Below are 22,160 nucleotides of genomic sequence, written 5' to 3'. Positions count from 1 at the left end.
CACGTATAGCCCAACCCTGTATATAGCCCCCTGTAGATATAGCCCACCCCTGTATATAGTGCTCTACAGATAGCCCACCCCTGTATATAGCCCCCTGTAGATATAGCCCAGCCCTGTATATAGTGCTCCACAGATAGCCCACCCCTGTATATAGCCCCCATGTAGATATAGCCCATCCCTGTATATAGCCCCCCTGTAGATATAGCCTACCCCTGTATATAGTGCTCCACAGATAGCCCAACCCTGTATGTAGCCCCCCTGTAGATATAGCCCACCCCTGTATATAGTGCTCCACATATAGTCCACCCCTGTATATAGTGCTCCACATATAGTCCACCCCTGTATATAGTGTTTCACAGATAGCCCACCCCTGTATATAGCCCCCCTGTACATATAGTCCACCCCTGTATATAGTGCTCCACTAGATAGTCCACCCCTGTATATAGTGCTCCACAGATAGCCCACCCCTGTATATACTATATACAGGGGTGGGCTATCTGTGGAGCACTATATACAGGGGTGGACTATATGTACAGGGGGGCTATATACAGGGGTGGGATTTCTGTGGAGTACTATAGGTGGAGCTATTTGTGGGATACTATATACAGGGGTGGACTATATTTACAGGGGGACTATATACAGGGGTGGGCTATATCTACAGGGGTGGGTTATATCTACAAGGGTGGGCTATATCTACATGGGGGCTATATACTATATAGCCCCCCTGTAGCTATAGCCCACCCCTGTATATGGTGCTCCATAGATAGCCCATCCCAGTATATAGCCCCCCCTGTAGATAGACACCCCCCGTAGATAAAGTCCCCCGTAGATAAAGCCCCCCTGTGTAGACAAAGTCCTCCCTCCGTAGATAAAGCCCCCCCGTGTAGACAAAGTTCCCCCCCCGTAGATAAAGCCCCCCTGTGTAGATAAAGTCCCCCCGTAGATAAAGGCCCCCCGTAGATAAAGTCCCCCCGTAGATAAAGCCCCCCCGTGTAGACAAAGTCCCCCCTGTAGATAAAGTCCCCCCTGTAGATAAAGTCCCCCTTGTAGATAAAGGCCCCCCCGTGTCGACAAAGTCCCCCCCTGTAGATAAAGTCCCCCCTGTAGATAAAGTCCCCCTTGTAGATAAAGGCCCCCCCGTGTCGACAAAGTCCCCCCTGTAGATAAAGTCCCCCCGTAGACAAAGTCCCCCCCGTAGATACAGCCACACACTTTTATTACAATTAAAAATATATACATATATATTCAAACTCACCTTAATCCCGCTCCCACGTCATCCGGCAGCCATGGAGACCTGCTCTCTTCTGCGCAGGTCTCCTGGGGGTTGAACGCAGCGTCTATGAAAGGCGCTGATTGGCTGGGCAGGATGACTTTCCCTGTTAATCAGCGCCTTTCATCGACAGAAGCTTTACTGGTACAAAAGGCACCAGTCGCTTCACTTGTGGAAAGGCGCTGAATGGCCGGGCACGGAACATGCCCGGTCATTCATTGCTTCTAATTGTACCTGTGTCCTTGTGACACAGGTACAATTATAGTGCAGGAGGAGGTGGCACTGGTGCCCCCTCTAAGTTGTGCCCGGGGCACATGCCCCGCCTGCCCCCCCCTAGCTACGCCCCTGATCCTGAGGACAGTTGACAGCGGGACATACATCCGCCGCCCAGGAAGGCAGGACACAGCCCGGAATCTGTGACTGTCCCGCTGAATCTGGGATGGTTGGGAGGTATGGCCGGGGGAAATGTAGCGATATCTACAGGGGGGGTGTGTTTGGGGCGATATCTACAGTAGGGGGTTGCATCTACAAGGTTATGTGAGGCCATTGCTCACCTACCACCAACGGACCGTGCTCCATCATGACGTCATGAAGGAGCTTCAATGCATTCCTCCTTCGGCCTGCTCTCTCCTCTCCCGAGGGAGCTACGGTGCCCTGCGGGCTGCAGATGACGGCCTCAGGGGCTGCATTCCGCCCGGTTGCCGCATGTTTGAGACCCCTGGGTTAGAGCATCTCCAAAAATGTCTGGTCTTGCAGGGTGTTTACCGTATGCAGTGGTTAGTACCTACCAAAGTGGTCTAAGGAAAGACAACCGTTTAACTGGCATCAGGGTCATAGGCTCCCAAGGCTCATCAATGGGTGTTGGGTGCGAAGTGTAGCTCATCTGGTCCGATCCCACAGATGAACTACTGTAGCACAAATTGCTTAAAAAGGTAACCCTGGCTATGATAGAAAGGTGTCAGAACACACAGCGCATCACAGCTTGCTGCGTTTAAGACTTTGCAGCTGCAGACCGCTTAGAGTACCCATACTCACCCATGTTCATCGCCAAAAGAATCTACAATGGTACTTGAGCATCATAACTGTAGCATGGAGCAATAGAAGAAGGTGGCCTGGTCTGATAAATCATGTTTCCCTTTACACCATGTGGATGGCCCGGGTGCGTATTCGTTGCTTACATGGGGAAGACATGGCACCAGGATGCACTATGGCAAGAAGACAAGCCGGTGGAGGCAGTGTGATTCTCTGAGCAATGTTCTGCTGGGATACCTTGGGTCCTGGCATTCATGTGGATGTTATTATGACATGCGCCACCTACCAAAACATTGTTGCAGATCAAGTACACCCCTTCAAGGCAACAGTGTTTCCTAATGGCAGTGGCCTTTTTCAGCAGAATAACGTGCTCTGCCACTCTGCAAAAATTGTTCAGGAATGGTTTGAGGAACATGACTAAGGGTTCAAGGAGTTGACTTGGCCACCAAATTCCACAGATGTCAATCTGGTTAAGCATCTGTGGGATATTCTGGAAAAACAAGTCTGATCTATGAAGACCCCCACCTCACAACTTACTGGAATTAGAAACTTCTAATAACGACTTGGTGCCAGATACCACAGGACACCTTCAGAGGTCTTGTGGATTTCGTGCCTCGATGGGTCAGAGCAGTTTTGGCAGTACAAGGGGAACATAGATTATTAGCTAGATGGTTTTGAAGTTATGGCTGAACAGTGTGTGCATATATACACACACACACACACACACACACACATATGCAAAATACAAACTCATAAATTATTAAATGATAGCATTCTCAGAAAGATTATTTATTACCTTATTGTAAAGTTCAATAATATCTTTACTTTAGGACAATATAAATGAGTATTACAGTACATGTTCCTCTTTTATTTCACCTGATCCAAGTACTCCCTATCCCATTCCCATCTCACATGTGAAGTCCAATGTCTGGATTTAGTGGTTAATTTTCTTTATTCCAAAGGAATGAATATTATCTATGTTGTGGATAATTCTTAAAAGATAAGTCATAGTATTCTGACTAATTAAGTGTTCATTAATGAATAAACAGCTGAATTCATAATTTGAGAAATATTCAGGTCTCATGGCATCCTAGATTCAAGATTATGAAGATTTAAGATTATGGAAAAGTTCTTGATTTTCACTACTTTTCACCATTGATCTAATGAGCAAACATAAATCTGACTCTTGATGATTCTCAAGTTCTCCTTAGCATAGAAAATGTATTATCTTATCATAATTGAGTTTATATTTAAATATATATATATATATATATATATATATATACATACACACACACATATCAGAGCATAGTTCAATATTACAGTTTCTTTTTTTTAAGTTTACATGAATCTTCTAGGAGTATTGTCATTTTAGACTTTAGAGAGGCTGACAGCAGTGTTCTTCAAGGGGATTACTGTCAGGCAGTCCAGATATCTATTTCCATTGTCTCTTTATTTCCAATATCTACATTTCAGTTATCCTAGAAACATATAGATAGATATGTACGATTATATTACCAATTCTTTTTATGAGATACACCTTCAAAAGCTTTGTAGCTGGGTGACAACTTATATGACTCCCATTTCAGCTTGCCCAGGAGTTGTCACTTGTCCTGAAAGTCAAATCTCCTAAGGGTTTATGTCCTTATATGCCCTTTGTAATTAGGACAAACAATCCTAACAAACTAAAAACACAAATTAAAACCAAAGTATTATACACAATCTTGATAGGGGTGCTGACGGGGCCCGATGTGCCCCGGGCACAACTAGGTGGTAGGGAAGGGGGGGTGCCGCAGAGCAGCTGATCGCTGCTGATAGGTGCCCTGTATGTCGGACACCTGCAGCAGCGAACAGCGTTAGGAAGAGCCAGGAGTACATGCGGCAGCGTTCTGACTGTGGTCTGTGATGGCCCGGGAGTGGACCAGTCCAGTCACCTGACCTCACATCAGTGACATGAGGTCAGGTGACTAAGGTCAGGTAACTGGACTGGTCCACTCCCGGGCTGTCACCGACCCTAGTCAGAAGGAACTCTACCGCTGTCTGCGCCGCACGTCCTTCTCGGCTCCTCCAGTGAGTCACGTTAGGCAGAGCGGAGAATGGTAGCGGTAGGCTACCGCTCTCCGCTCTGTTTACTGTATGGCGCTATCTACAAGTAGGGCTGTGTGAAGCTATCTACAAGGGGTCTGTGTGGCGCTATCTACAATGGGGGCTGTTTGCGGCACTATCTACAAAGAGAGCTGTGTGTGGCACTATCTACAAAGGGGGCTGTGTGTGGCACTATCTACAAGGGGGGCTTTGGACCTATCTACAAGGGGGGGCTGTGTATGGTGCTATCTACAAGAGAGGGGCTGTGTGTGGTGCTATCTACAAGAGAGGGGCTGTGTGTCGCACTATCTACAGAGGGGGCTGTGTGGAGCTATCTACAAGGAGGGGCTGTGTGGAGCTATCTACAAGGGAGTCTGTGCGTGGCGCTATCTACAACAGGGGGCTGTGTGTGGTGCTTTCTACAATAGGGGCTGTGTGTGATGCTATCTACAAGAGAGGGGCTGTCTGTAGCGCTATAATAAAGGGGGGTGTGTAGCGCTATTTACAAGGGGGGGATGTGTGTGACACTATCTACAAGGGGGGGCTGTGTGGCACTATCTACAACGGGGGCTGTGTGGAGTTAACTGCAAGGGGGGCTGTGTGTGGATCTATCTACAGGGGGCTGTGTGTGGCATCTTTAATTAATTTTCTTTTAATTTATTTTTATGTTAACTACATTATATAACTAGATCACTTGTAAAATGTAGAAACGGTTTTATGCTCGAGTTAAATTAAAAAAATTGTGAAAAAAAATGATATGTCATTGATTGGTAGAGAAAGAAAACATGGTTAGGGGGAAGGAGATTTCTGGAAATAAGTTTGGGAGTGCCAATCTGACTCTTTGCCCCAGGTGCAGGAGAACCTATCTACGCCTCTGTGCTATAAACAGTAATGCCATATTACACGGCCATGTACATAAACCCTTCAATGTCCCTATAATAGAGGGGCTATATCAATGCATAATAAGGCCCATTTGTAATTTAGGGGGTTGGGAAAGCTGAATGACAACGTATGGAAGTTTTCATATTCCTTATATGTGTTTGCTCCCTGGTTTCCAAAAGCAGTTTTAAAATAAGCTCTATCCCAAAATAAAACCACAATGTTTAAAAGATACATGTATACTTTTGTTACAATTCTTGTCATAGCTCAAAGGCATCCTAAATGGAAAAAAGTTAAATAAAGCAACTTTGCGAATAGTATTGATTAACAACTTAATGGCCGCCCATACGCCTTTTCATGGCTGTCATTAAGAGATCTTTAGCTACAGGCAGCGCTGTGACATAAGCCTGGCACGGGTGACCCGTGCCAGCTAGAGCAGGTGTTGGTCTGTCTAAAAACAGCCAGACACCTGCTCTAGTAGACGGGATCGAAATAGCGACTTTGGCATCTAAGTGGTTTTAGAGGGAAAAATAATGAAAACCCCACTTTTCTCCCTACAAAATTCTTTATTATGAAGAAAACAAAAAAAATGTAAAGGGCTATACATAATGTGCATTCCCTCATCTGTAACGACCCAAACTATTAAACTATTATGTTATTTAGCCCACATGGTGAACGCTGTAAAAAATAAAATAAAAAACGTTGCCAGAAATGCTGTTTTCTGTTCATCCTGCCTTTCAAAAAATGCAATAAATAGCAAAAAAAATTCCTAGGCACTCCAAAATGGTACCAATAAAAACTACATGTCGTCTTATAAAAATAAGCCCTTATAGAGCTACATCGGCAGAAAAATTTAAGAATTATGTCTCTTAGGGTCTGTTCACATCAGCGCTGCCCTTCCGTTGAGGGGTTCCGTTGGAGGTTTCCGTCAGGTTAACCTCCAACGGAAAGGCAAACGGAAATGACATGGTTGTGACAGGGTTTAGTTATTCTGATGGCACCAATGGCGCAATCGACTGCGCTATTGATCCATCAAAACAACGGAACCTTGTCACAATGGTGACCAACGGAATCCACTAACAACGTTTCCGTCACCATTGAAATCAATGGTAAGGGAAACGGAAACTAAGGTTTCCGTTTGCCTTTCCATTGAGAGGTTAACCTGACAGAAACTTCCGACGGAACCCCTCAACGGAAGAGCAACGCCGATGTGAACAGGCCCTTAGAATATGGTGACACAAAAACTAATAATTTTGAAAAATAAGAGTTTTTATTGTGAAAAAGTAGTAAAACATAAAAAACCTATATATACATTTGGTATTGCTACAAGCGTATGTTAATAATAACAACACAGTAGCAGTAAAGTTAATAAATTATATGTACCCTAAAATGGTGCTATTAAAATATACAACTTGTCCTGCAAAAAAACAAGTCCTCATGCAGCTATGTCGACGAAAAAATAAAAAAGTTATAGCTGTAAAGGATCTGCCAGGCACAGCTTCTGTGTATACGCCCATAGGTAATCAGTCTGCACCTGCTTCTATGTCTGTGAGACTGACTCCATCTTCCACCACTCAGGATGGCAGGCTTAGGAGTGGGAGAGCCTATCACAGCCTGGCCAGACGGAGCTAGCTCCCGCCCTATGTCTATTTATACCTGCCTTTCCTGTTCCTCCTTTCTTGTGATTCTTCTCGTGTGGTTTCCTGGCCCTGCTGCAGCTTCTGAACTATTTGACCCTGCTTCATACTGACCCTGGCTTACTGACTACTCTCCTGCTCTGCGTTTGGTACCTCGTACACTCCTGGTTTGACTCGGCTCGTTCACCACTCTTGTTGCTCACGGTGTTGCCGTGGGCAACTGCCCCATTTCCCTTAGCTTTGTGTACCCTTGTCTGTTTGTCTGTCGTGCACTTACTGAGCGTAGGGACCGTCGCCCAGTTGTACCCCGTCGCCTAGGGAGGGTCGTTGCAAGTAAGCAGGGACTGAGTGGCGGGTAGATTAGGGCTCACTTGTCTGTTTCCCTACCCCCATCATTACATAATCACAAGCCATGTACCTAGGCTACCCTGGTCCCTCACACTACTATGGACCCCCTTGAGACCCTGGCTCAGCAAATGCAGGGTCTCTCCCTACAGGTCCAGGCCCTGGCTCAGAGGGTCAACCAGCCTGACGCTACCACGGTAGTGTCCCTTACCTCACCTCTTGAACCCCACCTCAAGTTGCCTGACCGGTTCTCAGGGGACCGGAGGACTTTTCTCTCCTTTCGGGAGAGTTGTAGGCTCTACTTTCGCTTAAAGCCTCACTCCTCAGGTTCTGAGAGCCAGCGAGTGGGTATAATTATGTCCCGGCTCCAGGAAGGGCCCCAAGAATGGGCCTTCTCCTTGGCTCCTGACGCCCCTGAACTTTCCTCCGTTGATCTTTTCTTTTCTGCTCTCTGACTCATTTATGACGAGACTGACAGGACTGTCTTTGCCGAGAGTCAGCTGGTGACCTTACGTCAGGGTAAGAGACCTGTTGAGGAGTATTGTTCTGACTTTAGGAAGTGGTGCGTAGCTTCTCGGTGGAATGACCCTGCCTTAAGGTGCCAGTTTAGGTTGGGTCTGTCGAACGCCCTGAAAGACCTGCTAGTTAGCTATCCCTCTTCTGACTCCCTAGACCAGGTTATGGCTTTAGCGGTACGACTTGACCGACGACCCAGGGAACGACAACTTGAACGGTTTTGTGTTTTCCCCTCTGACTCCCCCATGATGCCTCCCGAGGTCCTGTTGCTTCGCTCTTCCACGGAAGACTCGGAGGTACCTATTCAACTCGGGGCCTCCGTGTCCCCCCGACAACGTAGAGAGTTCCGCAGGAAGAATGGTCTCTGCTTCTATTGTGGGGATGACAAGCATCAAGTGAACACCTGTCCTAGGTGTAAGAATAAGCAGCCGGAAAACTTCCGCGCCTAAGTGATCATCGGGGAGGTCACTTGGGCGCACAGGTATTTCCCGTAAATATGAAACGTAATAAAATCTTGCTTCCCTTTCAGGTCTCTTTTGGTGGTAGGTCTGCTACCGGCAGTGCCTTCGTGGATTCAGGGTCTTCTGCTAATATCATGTCTGTGGAATTTGCTATGTCTCTAGCTATGCCTTTGATTGATTTGCCTAAACCTGTCCCGGTAGTGGGTATCGACTCCACTCCTCTTGCTAATGGTTATTTTACACAGCATACCCCTGTTTTTGAAATCCTTGTTGGCTCCATGCATTTGGAGCAGTGCTCTGTACTGTTGATGCAGGGATTATCGTCCGATTTGGTTTTAGGCCTTCCCTGGTTGCAGTTGCATAATCCCACGTTTGACTGGAATACTGGGGAGCTTACCAAATGGGGTAATGAATGCTTGACGTCATGTTTTTCTGTTAATTCTATTTCTCCCCCTGAGGAGGTGAACACGCTACCTGAGTTTGTTCAGGACTTCGCTGGTGTTTTCTCTAAGGAGGCCTCTGAAGTGTTACCTCCTCATAGAGAATACGATTGCGCTATCGATTTGGTACCAGGAGCTAAGCTCCCTAAGGGTAGGATATTTAATCTCTCTTGTCCCGAACGTGAAGCCATGAGAGAGTATATCCAGGAATGCCTGGCCAAGGGTTACATTCGCCCCTCTACTTCTCCGGTAGGTGCTGGCTTCTTCTTCGTAGGGAAGAAGGATGGTGGTCTTAGGCCATGCATTGACTACCGTAACTTGAATAAGGTCACTGTAAGGAACCAGTATCCCCTTCCTTTGATTCCTGATCTCTTTAATCAGGTTCAGGGGGCCCAATGGTTCTCTAAGTTTGATCTACGGGGGGCGTATAACCTTATCCGCATCAAAGAGGGGGATGAGTGGAAGACTGCGTTTAACACGCCCGAAAGTCATTTAGAATACCTCGTCATACCCTTTGGGTTGTGTAATGCTCCCGCGGTCTTCCAGAATTTCATAAATGAGATTTTAAGAGATTACCTGGGGGTATTTCTTGTAGTATACCTTGATGACATACTTGTGTTTTCCAAGGACTGGTCCTCCCACATTGAGCATGTCAGGAAGGTGCTCCAGGTCCTTTGGGAAAACAAACTGTTTGCGAAGACCGAAAAATGTGTGTTTGGGGTGCAGGAGATACCATTTTTGGGTCAAATCCTCACTCCTCATGAATTCCGCATGGACCCCGCCAAGGTCCAGGCTGTGGCGGAATGGGTCCAACCTGCCTCCCTGAAGGCGTTACAGTGTTTCTTGGGGTTCGCTAATTATTACAGGAGATTTATTGCTAACTTCTCTGTCATCGCTAAGCCTCTTACGGACCTCACTCGCAAAGGTGCTGATCTCCTCCACTGGCCTCCTGAGTCTGTCCAGGCTTTTGAGGTCCTTAAGAAGTGCTTTATCTCGGCCCTGGTGCTGGTTCAGCCCAACCAAATGGAGCCATTTATCGTGGAGGTTGACGCATTCGAGGTGGGAGTGGGAGCTGTCTTGTCCCAGGGTACCAGGTCCCTCACCCATCTCCGTCCCTGTGCCTACTTCTCCAGGAAGTTTTTGCCCACTGAGAGTAACTATGATATTGGCAACCGCGAACTCTTAGCCATTAAATGGGCATTTGAAGAGTGGCGCCACTTCCTGGAGGGGGCTAGGCACCGGGTAACGGTCCTTACCGACCACAAGAATCTGGTTTTCCTAGAATCTACCCGGAGGCTAAACACGAGACAAGCTCGATGGGCGCTATTTTTTACCAGATTCAACTTTTTGGTTACCTATAGGGCTGGGTCTAAAAATATTAAGGCTGATGCACTGTCGCGTAGCTTCATGGCCAGCCCTCCTTCGGAGGAAGATCCTGCTTGTATTTTGCCTCCAGGTATAATCATTTCTTCTATTGATTCTGATTTAGTCTCTGAAATTGCGGCTGATCAAGGTTCAGCTCCCGGGAACCTTCCTGAGAACAAGCTGTTTGTTCCCCTGCAATTCCGGCTAAGGGTACTTAGGGAAAATCATGACTCTGCACTATCTGGCCATCCAGGCATCCTGGGTACCAAGCACCTCATTGCCAGAAACTATTGGTGGCCTGGGTTGCCTAAAGACGCTAAGGCCTACGTCGCCGCTTGTGAGGTTTGTGCTAGGTCCAAGACTCCCAGGTCCCGACCAACGGGCTTACTACGTTCTTTGCCCATTCCTCAGGGACCTTGGACCCATATATCCATGGATTTTATCACCGATTTGCCTCCATCTCAAGGCAAGTCGGTGGTGTGGGTTGTAGTAGACCGCTTCAGTAAGATGTGCCACTTTGTGCCCCTCAAGAAACTACCCAATGCTAAGACGTTAGCTACCTTGTTTGTCAAACACATCCTGCGTCTCCATGGGGTCCCTGTCAATATTGTTTCGGACAGAGGGGTACAATTTGTTTCATTGTTTTGGAGAGCCTTCTGTAAAAAGTTGGAGATTGATCTGTCCTTCTCCTCTGCCTTCCATCCTGAAACTAATGGCCAAACCGAGAGGACTAATCAGTCTCTAGAACAATATTTAAGGTGTTTTATCTCTGACTGTCAATATGATTGGGTCTCATTCATTCCCCTCGCCGAATTTTCCCTTAATAACCGGGTCAGTAACTCGTCAGGGGTCTCCCCCTTTTTCTGTAATTTTGGGTTTAATCCACGATTCTCCTCCGTTTCACCTGGTAGTTCCAACAATCCCGAGGTAGAGGTCGTTCATCGGGAACTGTGCACAGTCTGGGCCCAGGTTCAGAAGAACCTAGAGGCGTCCCAGAGCATACAAAAAACTCAGGCAGATAGAAGACGTTCTGCTAACCCCTTGTTTATGGTCGGGGATCTGGTCTGGTTATCGTCTAAGAACTTGCGCCTTAAGGTCCCGTCCAAGAAGTTTTTGCTCCCCAGTTTATAGGGCCGTATAAGGTGATTGAAGTCCTCAATCCTGTCTCCTTCCGACTGGAGTTGCCCCCATCTTTTCGAATACACGACGTGTTTCATGCCTCCCTCCTTAAACGCTGCTCCCCGTCCTTGGCTCCCTCGAGGAAACCTCCTGTCCCCGTTCTCACCCCTGAGGGGGTGGAATTCGAGGTGGCCAAGATTGTGGATAGCAAGATGGTCCAAGGCTCCCTCCAGTACCTGGTCCATTGGAGAGGATACGGGCCTGAGGAGAGGACTTGGGTACCCGCCCGGGATGTTCACACTGGGGTATTGGTCAGGAAGTTCCACCTTCGTTTCCCCAATAAACCAGGTCCACCTAGAAAGGGTCCGGTGGCCCCTCATAAAAGGGGGGGTACTGTAAAGGATCTGCCAGGCACAGCTTCTGTGTATACGCCCATAGGTAATCAGTCTGCACCTGCTTCTATGTCTGTGAGACTGACTCCATCTTCCGCTAGCTCCCGCCCTATGTCTATTTATACCTGCCTTTCCTGTTCCTCCTTGCTTGTGATTCTTCTCGTGTGGTTTCCTGGCCCTGCTGCAGCTTCTGAACTATTTGACCCTGCTTCATACTGACCCTGGCTTACTGACTACTCTCCTGCTCTGCGTTTGGTACCTCGTACACTCCTGGTTTGACTCGGCTCGTTCACCACTCTTGTGGCTCACGGTGTTGCCGTGGGCAACTGCCCTATTTCCCTTAGCTTTGTGTACCCTTGTCTGTTTGTCTGTCGTGCACTTACTGAGCGTAGGGATCGTCGCCCAGTTGTACCCCGTCGCCTAGGGCGGGTCGTTGCAAGTAGGCAGGGACTGAGTGGCGGGTAGATTAGGGCTCACTTGTCTGTTTCCCTACCCCCATCATTACAATAGCTCTTTGAATGCAAGGATGGAAAAAATAAAAATAAATAGCTTGGTCATTAAGGCCTAAAGTAGTCTGGTTACTAAGGTATTAAAAATATCCTCACGTTTTGTCTATAGAGCTACTATACATATAATGTGTCTCCATGATTATAGACTATAGTGTGTTTGATCCTGCTCTCACATGATACTCCCCTCCCTACTTCTTGCTAACATACAGACAGTAGAGGAGGAGGCAGTTGAAACTGAGTATGAATCACATAACTGCAAGTCAGACTACAAAGTCTATGTTTGTAGTCTGTAACCATGGAGACACATAAGCCTGCATCTGAACTGCATACACAAAATGGAAGAGTATTTTTGATAAAGACTATTTGCAAAGTTGCTTAATTTCTTATTTTAGATGCATTGGAGCAATAAAAGGGATGGTTGCAAAAGTATATATTCTTCAAAAACATCATAATAAATGTATTTATAGACATGGAATGTAAGAGTTTGTTCAGTTCCAAAACATATTCTGTACAGTACCTAGCATGAGGAGTGGGGGATGCATTAAAGAACACATTTATCTCTGTGCTTAATCTACTCCCCTCAGTCACCTCTTCAAATCCATAGTGTCAAAAGTTGAAAAAAGATCCAACGAGAGTTCTTCGATGTAAAATCTGTACCAGTCTCAATGCAACTTTAAAGAGGCTTTGTCACAACATTATAAGTGCCCTATCTTGTACATAATGTGATCGGCGCTGTAATGTAGATTACAGCAGTGTTTTTTATTTAGAAAACGATAATTTTTGACGGCGTTATGCTAATGAGTTTCTTAATGTACAACTGGGCGTGTTTTATTTTTGGACCAAGTGGGCGTTGTGGAGAGAAGTGCATGACGCTGACCAATCAGCATCATACACTTCTCCCCATTCATTTACACGGCACATAGTAATCTTAACTTGATACGCTACGTGCTGTCACATACACACACACTAACGTTACTGAAGTGTCCTGACAGTGAATATATATTACCTCCAGCCAGGACATAATGTCTATTCAGAATCCTAACACTTCGGTAAAGTTTGTGTGAGATTTACAGCAAGGCAAGCGTAATCTCGTTTTAAATGACAGTTTACAGCGTAATCTCGCTCGATTCCGCTTGCCTTGCTGTAAATCTCACACAAACGTTAGCGAAGTGTCAGGATTCTGAATAGACATCACGTCCTGGCTGGAGGTAATGCATATTCACTGTCAGGACACTTGAGTAACGTTAATGTGTGTGTGTGTATGTGGCTGCACATAGTGATCTAGCTAGATCGCTATGTGCTGTGTAAATGAATGGGGAGAAGTGTATGACGCTGATTGGTCAGCGTCATACACTTCTCTCCACAACGCCCACTTGGTCAAAAAGTAAAACATGCCCAGTTGCCCATTAAGAAACTCATTAGCATAAAGCTTAAATACTTCCGGAAATCCCCCCTTAAAATAATTTTTTAATGTGTTGTATGAGATAAGGAAAAAGCCTGTTTTCTTTTTTTTCTCAAGAACCAGTAAATGAGACCTGGCTACAATATCAGTCACAGTACATGGACAAGAGTGGCGCTGTTTTTGGAAAAGAAAAGCTGACCCGTTTTTCTAATCTCGAACAACCATTTCAAATCAAATTTGAAGTGTTTTCAGAAAGTATTGTTGCAGGGGAAGATGGGTCAGTGTATTTGGCACAGATTTTACATTGGCGTTTTTACAATATACACCTGCCATAAACAAGGTTGTTGGTTTGTTTTTTTATTGGTTGTTGTATGTTCTGTTCATGATCTTCGTTGTATTTTATGCTTTTCATATGCTCTAAAATATAAAACATGTGTCTCAAGCACTTGTGCTCTGCATAGCCTTTTCTGTAACATTATGTGCTTGGTGTCACCACATTTAATTGCAAGCAGGGTTCTGTTTTCTATTTCCTTGTTTAGTAGCAAACATGTCCTTACTTATTGAAACAAAAATACTGTTAAACAAGCATCACATTATTGAAAATGTGGTTGACTAACATTCTTCAGTACAGTTCATTCCCGGCTGACTGAAAGGTTTGAGATGCTGTGCCAGATTTATATCTTAGAAGCCTATAGAAACAAAGGCCCACATTTCTTAATGTATTTGCACCTTTTTAAAATATATATTTTTTTAGCATTTCTCTCCAAAACACTATGTAATCTATCATTATATTATATTATATTTTTATTATCAAGTGTGCCTGAATTTAGAGCCATATATGCCATGTATGTCAGTTATATTATACTAGAGAAAAAAGGAGTCAGCTACTACAATTTAGCAAAAAGTAGAAAATGTATTTAATACATTTAAGAACTACAGAGAATCTAAAAATAGAGTCTGTATCTGGACCAACTTTATATACAACAATATAGCCACATTGTAATGCAGTACACAAATGTAATGTATACAGTATAAGTTATTTGTATGGTCTCTGTTGCCAGAGCAAAAGACAAGCACTGTTGATCTACATGCGTCATAAACCCTATCAAAGTAAAAAAAACGCCTCTTATGTTAACACAAATAAATGGTCGTTAAATAACCAAAGTGCATTTGTAAGAGGTGGGGGACTAGGTAAACACATGCAGAGTCTCAGGAGTGGTTAGTTAGTATCTTACCCATACTATGTGGCGTAGTCACGTGACCCAGATGGTGAGGTAGCGCCACATGTATGTCAGTTAGTATAAGTGGAGTGTAAAGTGAGTGTGACTTACTGCTTGGCCTGGATGTAAAAAATTTGAAAAAGTGACAAAATGAGAAAAAAAAGTGTCATCTCTATTTCATACAGACCCTGGCATAGAAAAAGTCTTGTCTTTTTACCAGTGTGAATGGCAGTTAACAACAGCATGCTTTGGCGAAACTGCGCCACTAAAATGTCACAATTGATGACTTGTGACATTTTAACAGTAAAATTTGCAACTGTTCTCGTTACTCGCTAAATTTGGAAAGTGACAATAAAAGGTGGTGTGGTGTGCAAAGGAGATATAGTTTACCCCAGATTGATTTATGTAGAAGAGGAGAAAACTATCCAAAATTTGGAGCAAATCTATGCAAATCTATCATTCCTCACTATTAGACTGGTGAAAATGCGCCGAATATATTAATAAGCGTGTGCCTTTTGTTGAGGAAGTCAAAGCTCAAAATATATTAGACTGAAATTTTAGACAAGTGTGCCAACAGACACTCACAAATTTATCCATCTCCAAATCATAGATTATGTCGATATATATTGGAGAGAAGTAAGAAACACAGACATTGCTTGTATGCTCAAAAATACTCCTCTGAAGTTCATTGATCAAACAATTACAATAATATCATTCAAAAGGTGTGTAGGCTTGAGGTTAACCAATCAGAGGCAATGTGACAATAACTCTGATTCAGTCAATAACATACAATGAGAATATTTCATATTGAGTCAATCACAGACATACAATACATTTCAAATGTAATATTATAATTTCATTAGATGCTTACGTCAGACTTGCACCTGTTCTATTTGGCAAGAATACAATAGCTCGTTCTTCTAAATGGGGAGTGTGGAGGCGTTATATTCACATATGAATGTGAATATTACGATAGGAGACAAATTAATAAGGAATGTGATAACTTTGTTTCTGGGCGTTCAGCCAGACTGCTACAAGGTTACAGAAGAAACATTCAAAGATAATATATTTCTAAAATAGGGAAGAAAGTCATTGCAGGTGGAATAGAAATGTAATCTCTGCATAATCAGGGTGGCCAACCTCCACTTCAGAAATTTCTGGACAACGGAGCTAAAATTCACGTACAGACAAAAATTTTCACAGACACATTACAAAATCATTGCCTATGCACTGTGAAGTGTGTTAATAGTGACTCACCAATCACAGCTCCGCTTGTAGCTTTCCCCCGCTAACTTTGGGGATGTTTTCTCTGATTAGGGCCATCCACTTTCCCTTTTTTTCTCCATCCGGTCCAGACCACTGTGACGACTTATTCCAGCCACGACACGTCTCTGCAGAATTTGATACACAGACATGTTGGTTTCTCACTTTTCCAGCGTCCTCTCCACCTTTACCCCATCCTCTAAACAAACTCGTAATGTACAGTGCCCCAGATGGTAATAATGATCCTTCAGTACTCAACACTATAAAAGTGCCCCATCAGTAATCGTGCCCCCTGCAGATAACATCACACACAGCCCCCCTTGTAGTTAGCCACACACAGCCCCCCCCTTGTAGTTAGCCACACACAGCCCTCCCTTGTAGTTAGCCACACACAGCCCCCCTTGTAGATAGCCACACACAGCCGCCCCGTGTAGATAGCCACACACAGCCCTCCCTTCTAGATAGCGCCCCCTTCCCTTGTACTTAGTGCAAACAGAGTGGAGAGCGGTAGCCTACTGCTAACACTCTCCGCTCTGCCTGACATGACTCACCGTCAGGAGGAGGGGGAGGTCATCCGGCAAAGCAAAGTGGTGGAGGATCACTTTTGACTGGTGTTGGTGACGGCACAGGACTGGACCAGTCCAGTGACCTGACCCAATTCACCTGACCTCATGTCAGGTGACTGGATTGGTCCACTCTTGGCAGCGGCCGGCCTGCATATTTTCAGAATCCGCACAATCTGAAAATATGCGCCTGGCTGCAGCCTACTATTCTTTTGCACTGTGAATGTACATGTACATTTTGGCACATGCGCAGTGCAAAGTTCCGGGAGACTGCAGAAAAATCCTGGACCGTGCTTTTTTTCTGTCAGACGCTACGGACGGCAGAAAAAAACACCCATTTTTGCGGACTGTCCGTAAATTTACGGATGGTTGGCAACCCTGTGCATGATCCGGCATCCTGCTTGATAATTCATAATGTAATTTAATACAGAGAATATAAGCAAATGTACCATCCATCACACTTTTAATACATTTTGTGGAAATTCCTCCAACTACCTCCTTTACTTAAGAAACTAAAAGACGCCAATGTTAGTAAATGTGGGTCAAAGTGCCTAGGGGTTTAGGCCCATTCAATTAGGAAAGTCGCATAAACACCACAGCTCTTTCAAAGCAAATAAACACAAACATTTTACCTGAAATACATTTATATTAGTGAAAATTATATATTTTTAAATTGGCTGATTGTAGAACAACTATATATTCTTTGCTATATAGGTGTATGTAATCATTGATTGGAGACTACTATGCTAACTACCACTGCATGAGCTGTAGTCGGAGACTAAACCTGAGTCATTGGTGATTTTTTTGCCTGGGCTAATAAAATGGTGGCATACTATGGGTTACAAGTGCAAAATCATCTCTTTAGCTCACCTTTTAAGACAAGGAAGTGTAGGATTCTGCACCCATCCTCATAATTTGTTGATGTTTGTGTCACCCGCCTCCTGAACCGTGAATTTCTATGCCTACCCTTGCCCACCACTTTTAATATCCCACAGTAAGACTAGGAGGCTTGCTGCATCCCCTAACTTCCAATCTTAACATTATGCCTATTCATATTACAACCAACCAATGAGAGCAGACATCCACAAGTGATTATCTTTAAGAGATTTTCTAGAGCAGACATACAGTATGCCCATAAAGCCACCCATGATTGTCCTTTTTTTTGTTTATTATTGTGGTATAAATAATACAATAACTTTATTCAGCCGGTTGTTACGATTGCCACAATACCAAATTTGTATAGATTTTGTATGTTTTACTACTTTTACACAGCAAAAACACTTTTTTTTCCAAATTATTTGTTTTTGTGTCTCCATATTTGAAGAGCCATAACTTTTTTATTGTTCCGCCGATGCAGTTGTATGAGGGCTTTTTTTTGCGGGACGACTTGTAGTTTTTATTGGTACCATTTTAGAGTAGAAGCGACTTTTTGATCACTTTTTATCAAATTTCTTTAAAGTCAGGCTTCACAGAAAACAGCAATTTTTCTATTGTATTTTATTTTTTATGGCGTTCACAGTGCGGGTTAAGTAATGTAATAGCTTTATAGTCGGAGTTGTTACGGACGCAGCGATACCAAATATGTGTAGCTTTTCTGCTTTATTTTGTTTTTTTTAATAGTAAAGCAGTTTGCAAGGGGAAAAAGTGGGTTTTTAATTTTTTTTTCCACATTTTCTTTTATTAACTTTATTAAACTTTTATTTTTACTCTTTTACTAGTCCCACTAGGGGACTTTAATATGCGATCCTCCGATCGCTATGATAATACACTGCAATACTTTTGTATTGCAGTGTATTACTGCCTGTCCGTTTAAAACGGACAGACATCTGCTAGGACATGCCTCCGGCATGACCGAGCAGGCATTCACTGCAGGCAGACCTGGGGGCCTTTATTAGGCCCCTGGCTGTCATCGGAGAGACACAGACACTCATCAACGGGTGTCAGTGGGATGAGAGGGAGCTCCCTCCCTCTCTCCAAAACCACTCAGATGAGGCGCTCGCTATTGAGCGCCGCATCTGAGGCAGGGGCGTAGCTAAAGGCTCATGGACCCTGATGCAAAAGTTCATATTGGGCCCCCCCCCCCCGCAAACTTCTCATGGCCGACGGTCCGCAGCTTTCAGTTGCATCGCTGGGTCTAGTAAGTGACCCAACAATGCAGAACTAGCAGCCGGGGGCTTAAAATTTCAGGGGAAATAGCCCCAATACATATGTGTCCGCCCAAAAAAAATGTGTGTGTGTGTAGGAGATAGCATAGCATATCTATAGCACTACGACCCTATAAACTATGGATAGGATTAGATACATTGGCTCAGAAGACAGTATCACACATGATAGAATTAGATACACAGCTCAGCAGACAGTATCACACATGATAGGATTAGATACAGTGGCTCAGCAGACATTATCACACATGATATGATTAGATATAAGGCCCAGCAGACAGTTTCACACATGATGGGATTAGATACACAGCTCAGCAGACAGTATCACACATGATAGGATTAGATACAGTGGCTCAGCAGACAGTATCACACATGATTGGAGTAGATACAGCAGCTCAGCAGACAGTATCACACATGATAGGATTAGATACAGCAGCTCAGCAGGCAGTATCACACATGAGAGGATTAGATACAGTGGCTCAGCAGACAGTATCACACATGATAGGATTAGATATAGGACTCAGCTCGCTGACATTGCGGCTCCAGCGCTGGACCCAGGAAAGGTAAGAATAATAATTGTTTTGCTTCTTTATGTGTTACTAGTTATTTTTGTGTATTTGTGTTTTTTTACAGTTCGGTTGTTGGACTATTTCAGATTCGAGGACTACTTCAATGACAGCGTTTTTTTATTCTCAATAAAATGGTTAATGGGGGTTGTGTGTTTTTATTTCAATAAAATATTTTTTCTATGTGCTTGTATATTTTTAAACTTTATTATTACCGCCTTAGTAATGGCCGCTGGCTGATTGACAACCTTCTTTAATAAGGCGGGGCTTAATGTTAGCAGGTGCAGAGGCTAACACTAAACCCTATTATTACCCTGGTACCCACCGCCACCAGGGGTACTGGGAAGAGTCGGGTACGAACCAGTACCCGACCATCTGTAGTGATTGTTAGGCACCGGGGCGGCCGCAGGCTGGTAGTATTAGGCTGGGGAAGGGCAAAAACAGTGGCACCTACCACCCTGGTAATGCTGCCTGCTGCTGCTGTGTTGTATCTGGCTGGTTATGAAAATTTGGGGGGACCCCACATCGTTCTTTCGAATTATTTTTTATTTTATTTTTTTTAAATAACGTGGGGTCCCCCCCATTTTTCATAACCAGCCAGATACAATAAAGCAGCAGCAGGCAGCATTACCAGGGTAGGAAGGGCCACTGTATCTGACCTTTCCAAGCCTGTTAATACCAGCCTGCTGCCACCCCATTGCCCGACCATCTATACAGATGGTCAAGTATTGGATAGTACCCGGCTCTTCCCAGCACTAAGCCCCGCCTTGGCAATGGACGCTGTCAATCAGCCGGCGGCCATTACTAAGGCGGTAGTAATAAAGTTTAATAAAAACGATATATCTTATTGAAATTAAAAAAAAACACACGACCCTCATTAACCATTTTATTGATAATAAAAAAAAGCCGTCATCGGAGTAGTCCTGGAATCCAACGTAGTCCAACGACCGAACAAGTAAGAAAACACAAAAAACGATTAGTAACACGTGTTAGGCTAAGATACAGGGCCCATGTGTGATGCTATCTGTGGGACCCTGTATCTAAGCCTACTACAAGGTAGGCTTAGATACAGGGTCCAGCAGACAGTAATCTCATATAGTAATACAGGGCCCATCAGACAGGATCACACATGGGCCATGTATCTAAGCCTATCATGTGATTGGCTTAGATACAGGGCCCAGCAAACAGCATCACACAATCTGTGATCCTGTCTCATGGGCCCTCTAAGCCTGCCACATCGTAGGCTTAAGGGACTTGTCCAGTCCCTAAACATTGATGGCCTATTCTCAGGATAGGCCATCAATAGCGGATGTGTCGGGGTCCGTCTCCCGGGCTGGCTTTGGGGTCCGGTCGCAACTGCGACCCCTATAGCTACGCCACTGATAAGGGGTTAAACGGGTGAGATCGATACTTATATCGATCTCCCCTGTTTGAGCAGGGATGCCCCCAGCCCTCAGCTACCTCTGGTAGCTGAGAGCAGGGACATTTAACGGCTTCCTGCTCTATTTATTTATTCTGATGCAGCGCCGTAAAAGGCTTATGCATCAGAATAAAGCCCTTTAGTGGCCGCCGTGAAAAGGCGTATTGGCAGTCACTAACGGGTTAAAGGTAAACTTGTTATTTGATAGCTGCAAACCTGATTTCTTGTCCAATCATCACATTTGTTGCTACGAATGTAGCTTTAAAACCAATAGTTCATAATAAAATGTCACACAGCCGTTTTCAGAACATTGGAGTTCAACCGGACGTTTTTTTTGTTGTCTTTTTTAAAGGCCCACGAATACTGGCAGTCAAAAAATAGAACATGTTCTATTTTTGTCTGTTTTAACAGGCCGGCGGCCCCCTTCGAAGTTGATGGATCCGTTTTTATCTGCTGTTTTTCAGGAATCAGTCCTTGTGACGCACGTTAAAAACTGATTCCGGACCTTACAAGAGGACTCCCCGGGCACAGCGCTACTTTAAGCTCTGAGCCCGGGGAAGCACTAGACGCCACTGTCCATATACGTTTCATTATACAGTGATGTCAGGGCTTTCAATTATGTAGTCCTCTGCCAGACCATTGCAAGCTCTCTGGCCGCGAACTCCTGTCTTGGGAAAGCCCTTGACATCACTGTCTATACATGGGAACCTCCAGGAGCGGAATCCCCGACCAGAGCCTTGCCGACGCAGTTGATCAGTTTTTAATGGCCATTTTTTTTCATGTGAATATAGCCTAAAACTATTAAACCACTGCTCCTACGGTATTTCACTATGATCCACCTTAAATAGTGATAGAATATTTTACTATATGGAACATTTTTTTTATTTCAGATATCTGCACATTGAAGCAAGAAGAAGGAGGCTGTCAGGATTATGTTCTTAACTGGTGGTACAACTCAGACCAGAATGAGTGTATTCAGTTCTGGTATGGAGGCTGCGGAGGAAATAAAAATCGATTTGAAATTCAAGAGGAGTGTGAGGCCGCATGTTTATCTTAAGGTGGCTTCAGCAGATCTCTGTGCACATTGGTGCAGACAAGAAATAAGCAATTACTTTCAGAATTTGAAGATATCCTACATTAATACTGCCAATAAACTGATTTAAAAAGTAAAATCTTTATGCTACATGTGCCAAAATACAGTTGTAAAATTTAAAGCTAAACATTTGTGTGTAAGTTTTTTTATTTAAAGATATAAAATTGGAAGTTAAATGTTGAGTCACTTTAAACTGAACTTTTTGTTTTTATATCTCAAAGCTATACTCGCCTGTTCGGTGTCTACAGAAGGATCATTTATTTTAGACCAGGCATTTTATAGTACGGCAATGTGATGCTTAAAGGAAATCTATAGTGGAAATGTGTAATGCATAAATTTGAAAACAATTTTAGGCTCCGATTACATCGGTCATATGGTTTCTGTATTAAAATGATCCATAATGAATACATCAGATCTGTTA

The 22,160-nt window shown here is 44.2% G+C and overlaps 1 protein-coding gene across 1 annotated transcript in view; it reads left to right on the top strand.

Annotated features, from left to right (window-relative positions):
* LOC142652590 (collagen alpha-4(VI) chain-like) overlaps positions 1-21,830 on the top strand; it is a 142,682-nt gene extending 120,852 nt beyond the window's left edge. The window contains exon 43 of the mRNA XM_075828245.1: positions 21,537-21,830. Coding sequence (XP_075684360.1) covers positions 21,537-21,703 — 167 coding nt within the window. The 3' untranslated portion in view covers positions 21,704-21,830. The remainder of the gene's footprint in view (positions 1-21,536) is intronic.
* Positions 21,831-22,160: the final 330 nt, after the last annotated feature.

This window comes from Rhinoderma darwinii, chromosome 5 (genome assembly GCF_050947455.1).
Source record: "Rhinoderma darwinii isolate aRhiDar2 chromosome 5, aRhiDar2.hap1, whole genome shotgun sequence".
Lineage (NCBI taxonomy): Eukaryota > Metazoa > Chordata > Amphibia > Anura > Rhinodermatidae > Rhinoderma > Rhinoderma darwinii.
Note: the sequence above shows the minus strand (reverse complement) of the source record. Positions and strands in the feature narration are given on the sequence as shown.